We start from the raw sequence: 15,533 nt of genomic DNA, 5'->3' as shown, positions 1-15,533 counted from the left end.
GCTTCATAAGAGGAGTCATCAGACAGCAGTCTACTCCGTTTGTCCTTCTGCCAGCCTAAATGAGACTTCTTCCCTTTTGCTCTGATTCTTGATGCATCAGGTGTACAAATAGAGACTCTTAAAGAATGCATGTATTGATAAAAAAGTAATTTGCTTTCTCTGGGGTTTTTCTTCCATAAACATAAATGAAAACTGTGTTCAGACACTTCTAGACATAAACACAGATGTAAAGGTAATGGGGAAACTTTTATGATTCTTGAAAAAAATTTTGAAAATCTTGTATTTGAGAAAATGTTAAATCTTATAGAAGTATTGCCATCCAGATCCCTGAATTTCCAAACCACTAAAGAAAAAAAAAGGGAGACTGAAAAAGTGTTGCCTAATTATCTGGAAATGATCGTTGTCAGAGAAAACTTTAGCCATGAGGTCAGCAATGGTTGGTATGGTTAAATGATAAATTCTTATTTCCCAACACATTTAGTCTTTTTGGTATTTTTGGTATTTATAAGTATTATTGTAAAGTTTAGTGTTCTAGGCATTCTTGGTATTATCAGAAAGCTTACATTTAGTTCTTCTATTTATTTATTTATTTTTATTTTATTTTTTAGGGCTGCACTCATGGCATGTGTAAGTTCCCAGGCTAGGGGTCCAATTGGAGCTGCAGCTGCCAGCCTACACCACAGCCACAGCAACGCAAGATTTGAGCTGCATCTTCCACCTACACCACAGCTCATGGCAACTGAGTGGGGTCAGGGATCGAACGCGTGTCCTCATGGATACTAGTCAGGTTTGTTATCACTAAGCCACAAAGGGAAATCCTAGCTCCTTTTTAAATATCAGTTGCCCATTTTTAAGGCAAGCATCCTGCTTTAGTTTACCATGTACTTCCTGATAATTACAAAGGGGCTTTTTTGATTGTGGAAAATCACCCTCCTGAACAGATAAACAATGAAGAATAATCACTGTCCCTCATTTGCCGCTGTCATATGGGTTGTGGTCCATTGGAGCCCCCTAGTGGTCAAGAAGACTCACTCCTTTTGGATTTCCCTTGTCATTCATTAAAAAGATGCAGGCTTGTCATTTGACTCTTCACCACAAAATGTCTGCTGTGCAGAAGCGTTTAGCCTGTGCTTTGAGAATCTGCTTTTCCAGAATCTTTTCCAACTCATTTGAGAGGCCAGTTTTTTTTTTGTTTGTTTCAAATCCCAAGAGTGCCATGAGGAGCAGGAGCCAGGATGGATTTTAAAGGTTTTGGCATGCATATTTGTAATGACAGCTGTCGTCTTTGAGCAGCATGAAAGATGGCTGTCACTCATAGTCAGGGAGAGGCTGAGCTAGTCTTGAGACAAAGCTGGACTTGGCAGGGCACAGCTAAAGGTGATGTCAGCATCTTCGCCAGAAGACAATTGTGGAAGACATAGTGTGTGGGAAGCCAATGAGAATCCTAATGTAGCTACACTTTTACAATAAGGGGGAGTTATAGTTACCTGAGGGCTATTAGCTAAATCTAAAGAGCTACCCACCTCCTATACCACCACTTCCCCTCCCCCTGCAAAAAAAAAAAAAAAAAAGCACTACTATAGAAATTGATTTGCTCTCCAGCATACTGGGTGAATGATATGAACATAGATGATTTTCTCTCTCTTTTTCTGTTTAGGCAAAATGAAAAATCCTTAAACTATCATGTTAATGCATATTTAAAGAATATCAAATTTTGTAGAAAGAGGAATCCATTAAAACACGCTGCCCTCCATTTCATGAGTATTCTAAAACTGCACCACCTGTAGTATTTCGCCATCAATCCCCTGCTAATTATTGCCTTTTAAGCCTACATTAAACCCCTTGCATATTTCACCAGTGGTAACCGATCTAGTGTAATTTTTAAAGCAAAAAAGCAAAACAATGGCACCACCAATATTTCTACAAAATTTCCTCCTGAGATACATCAATGGAATGTTCCTGAGATTGAGCTGAATGCAGTGGTCTGCAAAATGTGGGTTTTATTCCTGTAGTTAATTTGAGTGGTGTCAATGAATGTGATTTCAACTCTAATACATATTGTCCCTGAAAAATGTGTCATTGTTAAATTAGCATTCTCTCATGACTGGCATGCAATAAAAAGGGCTGTAAAACGCAGCTCTTAGAGGAGGCTTTTTCAGCCTAACATAGCTGCTTCTATTCCCTTCTCTCTCCACATCCATAATGAGGTTAATGCAATGTGCTTTATGGTGTTCTCATTGTTCAGAGAGGAGAGAAGGTCATGTGTGGAATTTTAAACATATTTGTTTGCATCCTACTCCCTAAGCAGAAAGCCATGTCTTTTGCACGGTTGTGGGTTCCATTCAATAAGCTGGAGGAAAGTACCTTACCCTGGGGGATTATCATGTCCCCCCCCCCCCCCCCCCGAGGCTGCTTTCTCACTCTGCAGCTCCTAATAGAAGCATCTTGCCTGGTGGACACCGGGTGAGTCCATAGGTTCCGTCCCAGCCAGGGAGCCAGGCAGAGATGGGGAGGGTGAGGGCCTGAGGAGCCCCTGTCAGAGTCTGGCTGGGAAGGGAAGGGGAGGAGACAGAGGCTGCAGAGGGTGGGAGGCCACCGGAGTGCCCCTTGAGATGCTGGAAGGCAGAGAAACTAGGATTTGAGGGACTCAGACAGAGGAGTCCTCCAGCCATGGGGGTCCATCTGTGAGTCTCCTGAGTGCCAGTCGGTCAGTGAACAGAGAGCCCATGGATGGCTCATGTGCACCTGGGCAGCTTGGGGTTTTGGTTTAAGGCATCATTTACTGATGGGAACTGTTATTCTAGTACCTACCTTAGGATGTAAAATGATGGTGGGAAGAGGCAAGATCCATTACTGTATCCCTTCCTCCCCTCCTCTTTTCTTCTGCTCCTCCCTCCCTCACCTGCCCTCCCCCCTCCTCATCCCATCATATTCCTGTTCCCTTCTCTGCCTTCTCCTCCCCCTTGGTCTTTCTTTTTAAAAAGTGCTAGAGGCAGGCGGGACACAGGATGATTATACAGAATTGAGAGGCTCTCTTAGAGAATAGAAAGGAAAACTGGAAAGTGGAGAGATCTGATCAGTCCTATTCATGGCGATAAGAAAGGATGACCTGCGTGAGGAAAAAGGCCTGTATCCAGCAACCAGGACCAAAGTTAGGTGAGGACCAAAGCCCCGGTTGGAAGAAAAGAGACAGTGGGGCAGGGAACACAGGCATTGCGTCAGTGCCCAGCAGCTGGCATGACCTGGGAACCTGGGACGTCCGTCAGCAACAGCTGGAAACCACCAATTTGAAGTCCAGTAAATTTCGCTTTGGACAGTTAGGTGTGGTCTGCTAAAGCAATGCCCATTATTTTCTTTTTCAGTAATTAATGGTCACACACTGTGTTTGCGGCTGTTACTAGAAATTGCAGACAACCCGGAAGTGGTTGATGTGAAAGACGCCAAAGGACAGTAAGTGTTCTCCCGCTTGGGGCTGACATTTCAATCTGTTAAACAGCTAGGAAGGCTGAGCACTGAATTCTAGCTGGCGGTATGTGTTGGGGTGCAATGCATGGATGAGGGTCCTAGAAAAACGAGGTGGTTTTTGCTAGAGTGAATATGTAAGAAAAATGTGTGTGTGTATCTTGATGAAAAAGAGCCAACTTTTTTATGTCTGTAGCTATGTGCTCTGGCCTTTTTATAGTCCCTCCTTTGTTCCTCCTTTCTTTTTTTTTTAATTTTTATTATTATTATTATTATTATTATTATTATTATTATTCCTCCTTTCTATCCATTTTTACCCTCTTTTGAAACTGCTGGTCTCTCTCTCGCTCTCTCTTTTTTTTTTTTTTTTTTGCTTGCTTTTTAGGGCTTCACCTGAGGCATATGGAGGTTCCCAGGCTGGGGGATTGCATCAGAGCTACAGCTGTTGGCCTACCCCACAGCCACAGCAACACCAGATCCCAGCTGTGTCTGTAACCTTCACTACAGCTCATGGCAATGCTGGATCCTTAACCCAGTGAGGGAGGCGGGGGAATCGAACCTGCAACCTCATGGTTCCTAGTTGGATTGTTTCCGCTGTGTCCCAAGAACTCCCTGCAGTCTCATTTTTAAAAATAATAATGGAATAGGATAGACCTCAAGAAGTTCTCACCACCATAAGCATCCTTCATATTTTTATCCTTCCTCAGTTTGTTTGTTTTTCCCAAGTATTTTCCATCTGTTAGTCCCATTCTCTGATCCACTCTTCTCACGAATAGGAAATGCAGAGCAATAAAGCCCTAGTGACTCACCCCAGATAGATGAGTTTGTGTTGAAGCCAGAACTGGAGGCTCCCCTCCTGGATCCCAGCACTGGGCTCTTTCCCCTGGACTAGTCCAACTTTTCTTGGAGGCAATGAAGCTTTGTTCACATGAAATCTTGAGCCGAAGTCTGACATAGAAAACTACGAAAGTAGAGCTGTTCTGGTAGAAGCAAGAGCATGTTCTACATACACAGACTCCTATGCAAGGCCACATAGTTTTAGAAATGATGGGGTGCAAATGAACATTTTGAGGAGAAACCTCCCCCCACCCCCACCCGTGTTGATCGTTCTCCTGACACCATTCCACCCGACCATTAGAGACCAGAGGCAGATAGCTTGTTCCAAGTCGCAGATAGCCACTGGGGCACTCAGAAAATACTCAGCAATTGTCAGGAGGGGAGAGATACTGAGAAAGAAAGAGACAGAGTCTGGAAGTGATGAATTTTTTTTAATCTTCTTTTTAAAAGCCTAATGTCTCTCTTTCGCTAGAACCCCACTGATGCTTGCAGTAGCGTATGGACACATTGATGCTGTTTCGTTGTTACTTGAAAAGGAAGCAAATGTAGATGCTGTTGACATCATGGGCTGCACAGCTTTACACAGAGGGGTATGTACATTCTTCCTTGGCTTTAGTCAAGCAGTTTCTAGTGAGCTTATTTCTTCCTTTTCTTCCCCAGATGCATTTTTAGTAAGAGGATTGTTTCCCAAGACAACTCATTAACTTCAGTCAGCCAAAAAGAAATTACAAAATCTCTTGCAAAGATAAAGAAATGGCAGGTACTCAGGTCCTGCTCTTGAAATGTCACGTTTGATTGTGATAACAGGTATATGAACACCTGCTGTCGGCAGACTTGGTTCTGCCTTCTGATTACATGCCCATCATAAGAGATTTGCAATGTATTTTTTTAAAGCCCAAAGAAAATCACCATCACTAGTAATCCCCTCTCCTGGTGAGAACGACTCTTCAGTGTATATCTCACCAATCTTTTGCTCTCTGTATAGATTTGTTTTAAATTTTAAAAAGAGAATGCTGAAGATGCTATATGTATTAGAACTTGCCTCTTTTGTTGTTGTTGTTGTCTTTTTAGGGCCACACCTATGGCATTTAGAGGTTCCCAGGCTAGGGGTCAAATCAGAGCTGTAGCCCCGGGCCTATGCCATAGCCACAGCAATGCGGGATCCAAGCCGAGTCTGCAGTCTACACCACAGCTCATGGCAATGCCAGATCCTTAGTCCACTGAGCAAGGCCAGGGATTGAACCTGCATCCTCATGGATGCTAATCAGGTTCGCTGACCTCTGAGCTACATTGGGAACTCCAGAACTTGCTTTTCTTCTCACCTTTTTCCATATCACTAAATGTTTTTCTGCCCTATCATTTTTAATCCTTCATTGCGTGTAGGTATAAATTATTCCAATGATCACCTAGTTTTGAGGAGCCACGCTATTTTTAATGCTGAACTGTTTTTTAAAGCATGTCAAAAAATCTAAATGAAACCAAAGCAGAAATCAGAAAATTGCTATTTCAAGATGGTGCTGGCCACTGTGATCCATGAAAAGAAGAGGAACTCTGAGTGGTTAATGTCATAATCACAGGTCTTATTTCTTGGTACTTCCTGTGGGCCATGCAGCAGGCTGGGAGCCTTGATATATCTCATTGGTCCTCACAATAGCCTTTGAGGTCATTATTACTATTCCCACTTATAGGTGGATAAAGTGAGGCCCAGAGAGGCAAATTGACCTTGTCCAAGATTTATAAAAGGGAGCCAGAATTTACTCACATCTCTGTAATTTTAAAGCTGATGCTTTTCATTATATCATGATACTTTCCTGGTTGTGTTTGGAGAGTCGGGAGATGTTTCTAAAATGCTGATATTCATACAGATCTTCCTGTTACGAATCTTGCCAGGTTGTCTTTCCTCTCTCCTCTGAAGTAGAGTCTATTTCCCTTAAGACTCAGGCTGAGTATGTCCACTACCTCTGAGTCCAGCCTCACTTAGGCAACTTCTTTGCTTCCTGAGTCTTCTGAGATTTGTGTTGTGTTTCTAATTGTGATGCATCAGATTATGACGGGACATGAGGAATGTGTGCAAATGCTGCTGGAACAAGAAGTGTCGATCCTGTGTAAAGATTCCAGAGGGCGGACACCCTTACACTATGCGGCTGCTCGTGGCCACGCCACGTGGCTGAGCGAGTTGCTCCAGATGGCACTTTCTGAGGAGGACTGCTCTTTCAAAGATAACCAAGGCTACACGCCGCTGCACTGGGCTTGTTACAATGGTAAGTTAATTGTCACCTGGCTGATTGCAGCAGACTTCCTACCCCAGCAGCACTGTGATCTCAGAGGGGGTGAGAACATAGCATTTTGCTGAAAAGCATGGTTTCAAATCATTCTACATTCAAGATACTCTTTTTTTTTTTCCCCTCTGTGGCTACCATGATGCCTTCATGGAGTGAAAATTTGCTTTCCCCTTTTTTGTTAATTGCTAACATGTAACTCCTTATCAGAACTTGCGATGAACTGAAATAACCAGCTTTAATCAACGTTTCTTATCTATATGAGATAACTAGGGATCCTGCAAGGAATTAAAATAACGCAGCTGAAACCAAAAAAATATATATGGTATAAAAATCTGTCACAATTGACTACCATGGTAGATGCATGATTTATCTTTCAGGTATTCTTTTCTAGGTCTCTTATTCTCTATTTATTTAGTTACACTTGCTATTAAGAAGGGTTAAAAAATTGTGTTTCACTTATTTGAGTAGAAAAGAAAATACACACTAATTTCAAAAATACTGAAGCGTCTAAAGTAAAATCAAGTCGTCGTTTCCAAACTCACTTGCTGATGTAATTTGGTGTGTATCTTCCATAATTTTCCTTGGAGAATGTAAATAAATACAAATGTATGTGCACCTACTTTTTAAAACTGGAATCATATAACAAATATTATTCTATAACATTTTTGTTATTGTATACTTAACATCCTATTAAGAGATCCTTATGAATTAATATGCATTGAGAAACAATCTTTTTAATAGTTGTACTTTTGTAGCAAATTGATTAATAGGTATAGACATGTATGAATGTGCATGTGTATACCAGAATTTATTATTCATTCAACCAGATCCTTGTTGATGAGCATTCATATTGTCTTCAGATTTTTTCCTGTTACAAACAGTGCTGCAGTGTGTATATGCGTGTGTGTGTTCATGGTATGGTATCTTAAATTGTCAGATAAGTTTCCAGGAGCAAAATTATGATGAGGGCATGTATATTTTTAATTTTAATAAATTTTACCATATTCCTTTAGCATATCAATAATAGTTTATTTTGAATATGAAACTTACTATTTCCCAAGCTTTTGCCAGCCCAAGATGCCAGCATCTTTTTAATTTTTGTCAATTTGAAGGGGAAAAAAGGGGTATCTCATTATTTTAATTTGTGTTTCCTTGTCTAATAGTGTATTGCTGTATGTATTTCTGTTTCCTCTTCTGGAAATTACCTTTTTCATCTATTGCTCGTTTTTTCCCTTTTGAATTCTCTATCTTTTCTCATGCATTTGTAGGAGCACTGCATCTTAGCGGTATGAATCCTCTGTGTGTTTTGTGTGTTACAAATGTTTTCTCTCAGTCTGCCATTTGTCTTTGCTCCTATTAATGATATCTTTTTCCGTGCAGAGATCTTGAACTTGTGTGTGGTTGAATCTGTCGGGTTTTTCTTTCATGGTGTCTAGGTTACCAGTCTATCTTCAGAAGTTCTCCCACCTCTAAGCTTACGTGGGCATTTTTCCATCTATTTCTTCCTCTGCCTCTTTTGTTTTATTTTCCCGTTTTCAATTCTTCTATTAAAATGTTAACTCAGATACTACAATTTTTGTGTCCAGAAATGTTTTATGGGGCTCTAACTATATCAGTTCAAGACCTTTCATTATGTTTTGATTACAGTCCTCCTTTTTTTCCATTGGCTCTGACTTTAATGAGATTTTTTTTCTTTTCTTTTTTTTTTTTTTTTTTGCTTTTTAACTTGGTTTTGCTCCCTCCCTGCCATTGGAGGATTGTGATTTTTAAAAAATTTACTTTCTAATGGATGTGGGCTCCCTAACCCCCATCTGAGTTAAGCTGTGAGATCTTTCTGGCAAGGGGAAAAACTACAGAAAGGAGCAGATGCAGTAAGAGAGTCAATTATAATGGCAGGTGGCACACATGCCATGGACCACATTTTCTCCCCTGGAGCTGGGGGTGTAGGGATGGCAGATCTTCCTGTCCTTAGGCCTCTCCAGGTACAAGCAGGGGAGGAGGAGCAGTCCTCTCCTAAACAGGTGACCCATCCAGTACAGATTTCTAGGTCTGAGGATCAAGCTCCTCTCCTTGAAGCCCCTTCACTGGACACTTTGAAATACTGAAAGTTGGTCAAGGTCCCCCAGTCCTACCTACATAGACCTTTAGATTGGGATTCCTAACGTCTCCAAGAAGTGGAATGTGTAGGTGCTGCCCTAAGCTACGTCCTTTGGGGGACTTCATAGTAATGGAGGGGCTGAAGTGTCTGGGGCCATTTGAGGGAGGGTTGGATATAGCTGGAAAGCTAAACAGTGTAACTTACATAAAGTTTGAGGATGTTTATATTCATTATTTCATATGCTTCCTAATCCCCCCTAAAAGCAGTTTTACCTTTTCTCTTTATAGGTATAAGAAATGTTTGATTTTATTTTAATACCTAAAATTGTCCAATCTATATCATTCTGAGGTGGATCAGAAGAAAACTCTAATTTAGCACTGAATTTAGCCAAGAAGTGTTTGCAGGGCAATAATCTGTATTCCAAAGGCCCTAGTAGCTTTACCTTTTTACCTTAACAATTGTGCCTCATGTCACAAACCTAAGTTAGGTCCTTTATCAAGTGAAACTCCCATCATCCTTGACATCACTAAGGCTGGTATTCCTACTCTGATTTTTTTTTTTTGTATGTATTTAGGAAACCGAGGACCAGAGATCATAACAAGTAGGCTGATAGAGCTGGGGCCTTACTTAACTTAAATTCAGTTGATTTGAAAACTACCCCTGCCATTGTTTTGAAAATAGTCACATTCATTCATCTACTTATTAAAAAAAAAAAAAAACTCATTGTGTGCGTACTATTTGCCAGGAATTGTTCATAGTGTCATTTTAAACGCTATATAGTGTTTTACAGTCAAAGCCCTTTCACCTGCATTATTTTAAATATTATTTTCTAACAATCACATCTTACTCCTTTCCCTAGGGTGCATAATTGTAAGTGAACCAGTTCATTTGGGTGAAAGGGAAATTTTCCATTGTGAATATGGGCAAACTGAGACACACCTCTGTTAAGCATCTACCTATTAAGATCTGAGAGTAATATAGAATCTATTTTGCTTACAAATGAGGTCTCTATTTCTTTCTCTCCACCAGACCATATGGCCTTCACTGTTTTATTTATTCATTAGGTCTCAGAACACCTATGAGCATAGTTAATAACATGTTGGCATTTTGTGCGTTTTATTCCATGAAGAATGAACATTCAGCCAATTCAGGAAAATTCATAGGCCAGAATTCAAGATTTAATGCAAAAATAGATTGTATCAAACAAAGTTTCTTTCTTGGACGCTCTCTAAATTCTTCTAATTCCTTGCAGGTAATGAAAACTGTATAGAGGTACTTTTGGAGCAAAAATGTTTTCGAAAATTTATTGGTAATCCCTTCACTCCACTGCACTGTGCAATGTAAGTACAAATGCTGCAAATTAATGGTGTTCCTTGACTTCTTTTAACTGCACATAGAGAAATTGCCTTTAGGGGAAGGAAAAAGCTTTTAGATTACAGATAGGACCGATATATTCCATTTTGCTGTTAAAAGCAAATAGGTCTGATAGCAAAGGATGGTCCCTAATGTTCATGCTTTTCCAGGAGCAATCTGTGGAGTGCTGTGGTTCAGGGTGGCTTCTGTATTACCCTGAAAAAGTGCATGAAGGGGTGGCCTGAGAAACACAGGACATGCCATGAGAAGAGCTCTTCAGATGTTCCTCATGTTTGTCTGCCAAATTCTAAAAATCAGTTGGGGTGAACAACATTATGCAGGGGGATGATTAGAAAGGCATTTTATTTTATTTATTTATTTTTGTCTTTTTTTTTTTTTTTTTTTTTTTTTTAGGGCTGCACCTGTGGAATATGGAGGTTCTCAGGCTAGGGGTCAAATCAGAGCTGAAGCCACAGGCCTACGCCCCAGCCACAGCAATGTAGGATCCAAGCTACATCTGCAACCTACACCACAGCTCATGGCAACGCCAGATCCTTAACCCATTGAGCAAGGCCAGGGCTCGAACCTGCATCCTCATGGATGCTAGTCAGGTTCGCTAACTGCTAAGCCATGATGGGAACTCCAGAAAGGCATTTTATATCAGAAACTCTTTTCATATATATGGTAATTCTCCATTCTTCAAAGTTGTGAGTTCTTTTCTAATAAATGTGATTTTTTGCTCCTGTCTCATAGTGCAAACCATTATGCAGAGAATATAGTGACTTTAAGGCAGATTTCTGGTCAGCTTGGGGGAACAAGGTCACCGGGGTCTGTGTTCACCTGGGCAATGATGGGCAGCCTGTGGACCCTCAACTTGGGAGTGCTTTGTCTTTGCCTCATCTCTGGGCTTCACATGAAGCTTCACATGAAGCTGGGTCATTTGGAAAGATGTGGGAGGTGTAAAGTGGATCAATAAAGAAAAGCTCAGAAATTATGAGTAGGAGTGATTTTTAAATCTGAAGCAACATGTCTTTTTCACGTTGGTATCCCCAAACACCTGCCATGATGCCTTGTGTAAAGTGGTGTGCAGTGAACTCCTTCCTGGAAGTAGGGGTTCTGAAGAAATGCTAGGGTGACAGAGTATGAGCCGTTAAAACTATTGAAATGACTAAGGAAAAGTAAAGTGGTATAAACCAACTTGTTTTTACACTTTATAAAGCAGGTGGTCTTCACTGTCAAAGTTCAGGGAGTTGCAAAGTGTGGCAGGAGGCCGGAAGCTTTTGCAGGATTTAAAATAGGGAACAAGAAGGAGCAGGAATAAAAAAATCTCATTAGCCAGTGTTATATCTCTGGCTTATTTGAGGTATCGTAGGAATGAGGCGGATCACCCATGTCGCTTGGCGTTCAGGGACTGGTTACCTTGATGGTCTGATCTCTAGGCAGATGGAACATTAATAAGAACATGACAGCTAAAAGTTTTGTTTTGCCGATGTGGTTTCCCAGACTTGACAGTACCTGACCTGCTGATGAAAGGTTAATGGGAGATCAATTTGACAACCTCCCACTTTTTTTTTTTGTCTTTTGGGGCCACACCCACAGCATTACGGAGCTTCACAGGCTAGGCGTCAAATCACAACTGCAGCTGCCAGCCTATACCACAGCTATACCAACACGGGATCTGAGCTAAGTCTGTGACCTACACCACAGCTCACGGCAATGCTGGATCTTTAACCCACTGAGCAAGGCCAGGGATTGAACCTGCAGCCTCATGAGTACTAATCAAGTTTGTTGACTGCTGAGCCACAACAGGAATTCCCAGACAACCCCCCACTTTTGATCAACCTCTGGCTGAGCAAGAGGTTTGAGCAAAGATGATGTTGTAAATTATTCTCAGTGACCATTGCCTCTTTGTGTTTCGGTACATATTTCATAGGAAATGATATCAGATACATCATTCCAGTTAGAGGAAGACCATTTGTTGGCTGGCTGATGGCTGTGTACACTCACCTAAAACTCTTGCGAGAAAGCAGCAGACCAGGGAGATAATTGCTATTAATAATAGTAAAAGTATTCCTCAGGTTTGCAGGGCAATCCTGAGCCCGGGTCCTGATGAACCAAACTAACTAGAACCAATTAAGTCAAGAGATGATTCCCAAGAGGACCATACTTCCTTAAGCCAGTTGATCTGTTTATATATTTCTTATGACTCTGTTTCCATGTCCCCAGAAACATATGTTTATTCAGTAACTTTGTTCCGGAGGCATTAGCCATCACGAGGAGGTTTCTGACAGGCAAAACTACAGGATCATCAACACTGTAGTAAATCCAACAGGTTGGAGGTTGGCTGACCTAACATGTGTGAACAATAACATAATCTTTCCAGGCAAGGGGAAGGCAAACAGTGGTTTTAAAAAAATCAAAAAGACCTCTATGGTGTAAGAATTAGGAAAAAGGTGGGCATAGAGGCAAAGAGGAATAGAACAAAATATTCTCGATCCAGCATCCTGGGAAGAAGTGGTCTATGTTAGCTACTTCTTGTCAGTTTGATTTTGAGGTCTCTGGCATTTGCACAGGACTAGATGTTAGGTGGATCCTTCTTTAGTTGTAAAATATGCACTCAAAGTTCAACACCTTGTAATCTGGCAGAAGTGTCAGTGGTCAAGGGTACTTGGTAGGGTCTTTTCTATGAATCTTACTTGTGCAAAAGCGTCAGAGTAAAACTAACTGTCTACAAATGACAAAAGACTTAAAAATGCCCATGTTAAAGATCTGAGAGTTCATTGTAGTGGAATTGGCAAGAAAATTTGGTTATTTCCATGACACATAGCATTTAGCTGGAATCTGAATAACTGGAATTCTGACTGATAAGATTGTTCCAGGACATATCAGGTTTTTAGGGATTTTATACAGTTTCTGGAACACATCTAAATAACACGCCTATGCAAATATAACCCAAGAAGGTTAAACATCACTTCTTATTTGACAGTGCTTCTTATATAATGTCACATGTCAAAGAAGCATAATAGTGTAACATTTCTCTTTTTACAAGGGAAGAGAACAAATCTTTTGGTTCTGTGGGGAAAAAAAAAATCCCCAAATCAGTTCAAGACTTTATTGAGAATTTGATTTTTGAAAACTTTGTCAAAATATCAAAAGCTTTTAAAATGTTTGGTCAAATGGGATCATAGGTCACTGTGAAACAATACTTAGTTATCCATGTAACCAAATGACAAGTAAAGACTTGGACATGAATACAGAATGTTACATAGCAATAAAAACAAAAACAAACACAAACTTCAGTTCTTTTAATATTGGGAAGATAAGGGTTTTTTTTAAAGTAATCAAAAACCTGATAAAGACAATGTGAAGCACAATAAATTATTTTGGTAAAACACAAAATCTTTGCTTTCTAACCAGATTTTTTAAGAGGTAAAGAAAAACCTTTGTTTACAATTTATTAAAAGCAGACCAACAATCTGTTTTTAAAAATTTTGTCCTTTTAGCAAAGAGAAAACTAATTTTGCTCTGGTATACTTTTGATATTAAAACTTAAAAAAAAAATTCATTTCAAAAAAAAAGCAAAAAAATTCATTTCAATCTTAGCCAACTCAACTACACCTAAAATTCCTTTTCCAGGAATCCCTTTCCACAAATCTTGTACAATTTTCTTATATCTAATTGGATTTTATCTTATTTTTCCCCTTCTTTCCAATTGTGGAATAACTAGTCATTTTACTTTAGGAAAAAATTACTTTCTCTTTTCCCTTACCAAAACAAAATAAAATGAAAAACAACAATAAAAATACTTTTCATACATTTTTTTATCCAAAAAATTATTCTACTTTTCTTACTTACTTTTTATATACGGTTGTTTTCTTTCACCAGTATTATTTTCAAGTTGTTTTTTGTTTGTTTTGTTTCGTTTGTTTTTCAGGCCTCACCCGAGGCATGTGGAGATTCCCAGGCGAGGTGTCAAATTGGAACTGCAGCTGCCAGCCTACACCACAGGCACAGCAACGCCAGATCCCAGCCTCATCTGCAACCTCCACCATAGCTCACTGCAATTCAGGGTCCTTAACCCACTGAACAAGGCCAGAGACTAAGCCCTCATCCTCATGGATACTAGTTGGGTTTGTTACTCCTGAGCCACAATGGGAACTCCTTTAATTTTAATTGACTAAAATGATTAACCCGTGGGAGTAACCTGGTGGCCTAGGGGCTGGGGATTCAGCATTGTCACTGCTGTGGCTCAGGTTACTACTGTGGCTTGGTTTTGATCCCTGGCCCAGGAACTTCTGCATGCTCCAGGTGTGGCAAAAAAGAAAAATTATTAACCCTTAGATCCTAAATTCTAAATCTTAAAACTAAGAAATAAGCAACTAGCACTCTGCAGATTGGCAAATTTATACATACATTTCATGATTTTTAGAAGTATATTCTTCCTCATAGTAAATTTTTTTAATATGGCATGGAACGTGTTTACTAATAGAATTAAATATCTTTAGCTCCTCTGTGAAAGGAAGCCAAAAACAGATAAACCTATGTTGAGTAATTAACTATCTTATTTGGAAATGATCTAGATATTCAATGAGTATTCAATATTTAACTTATCTCAGTGTGGCTTTAAGGTTTCAAGCTACCAAAAACATTTTAGAAACTAGTTTAAAGTAGTTATCCCATAACACATGCTTGTTGAAAAGTTCATTTCTAGACATTTTTCTTATGTCTGAGTTCTTAGCAATTATGTTTACATTAGTTGTGAAAATTTCATGAGACATTAAACAGCTAACTGTTGTTATTTTTCTTGATGATAAATTCTGTAAGAGATTACATGAGATTATTTAACTTTTAGTATAACTAAGTAGAATAAAAATATGTATGTCCGCCTTATATTTAATACTGATATATCTGAAGACATTCATGTTTTAATGTAACCAAGGATTTGCATAAAACTTTCTAAGACGATCTTTTTTCCAATGTCCTTCTTGATTGTAAATGAGACATTTACAATTTTACAAATTGTAATTGTAAATTACAACTTACAGTGTAAATTGCAAGATGTAGTTGTGAATTACGTTTACAAATTTCTGGGACAGTGTTTTGATGACTGCAACAGGGGAGGCCCAGGTATTATTTTATTTTTGGACCTTGGAACTATTGTAGCTGTAAGGCTACTAACTTTGACAAGCCTTTTGTTTATGGTCTTGTAGCCCCTCCAGAATAGAGGTTAGTAGACCATGAATACTCCGGTTAAGAAGGATAGAGGGGAGACATAGGATTCACATCCATCTTATTGGTTTAGATACATCTATATCTTTACTTTTTTATTAGCTTTTTGCAATGAATCTTTCAGTAAAGCTATTCTGGAATCTTGAAGCCTTTGTGGGGCTTCTGTGTACCAGTTAAAATAAGTATTCCATTCTGTTTGTTGATCTGGGAACCCTTGCTTTCAAGTGTACTTCTTGAGTGAATGATTTTGTCTAATTGGGACATTCTCCATG

At 39.6% G+C, this 15,533-nt stretch overlaps 1 protein-coding gene across 6 annotated transcripts in view; it reads left to right on the top strand.

Moving 5' to 3' along the window:
* ANKRD44 (ankyrin repeat domain 44) overlaps positions 1–15,533 on the top strand; it is a 343,478-nt gene that overhangs the window by 314,419 nt on the left and 13,526 nt on the right. For all 6 annotated transcript variants that reach the window (XR_007134051.1, XM_047773137.1, XM_047773138.1 and 3 more), the window contains exons 19-22: positions 3,363–3,450; positions 4,772–4,889; positions 6,344–6,560; positions 9,932–10,019. Coding sequence is in view for 5 of the 6 variants with exons in the window: in XM_047773137.1 (XP_047629093.1) it covers positions 3,363–3,450; positions 4,772–4,889; positions 6,344–6,560; positions 9,932–10,019 (511 nt within the window). In the remaining variant the exon portion in view is untranslated. The remainder of the gene's footprint in view (positions 1–3,362; positions 3,451–4,771; positions 4,890–6,343; positions 6,561–9,931; positions 10,020–15,533) is intronic.

Source organism: Phacochoerus africanus, chromosome 3 (assembly GCF_016906955.1).
Source record: "Phacochoerus africanus isolate WHEZ1 chromosome 3, ROS_Pafr_v1, whole genome shotgun sequence".
Lineage (NCBI taxonomy): Eukaryota > Metazoa > Chordata > Mammalia > Artiodactyla > Suidae > Phacochoerus > Phacochoerus africanus.
Note: the sequence above shows the minus strand (reverse complement) of the source record. Positions and strands in the feature narration are given on the sequence as shown.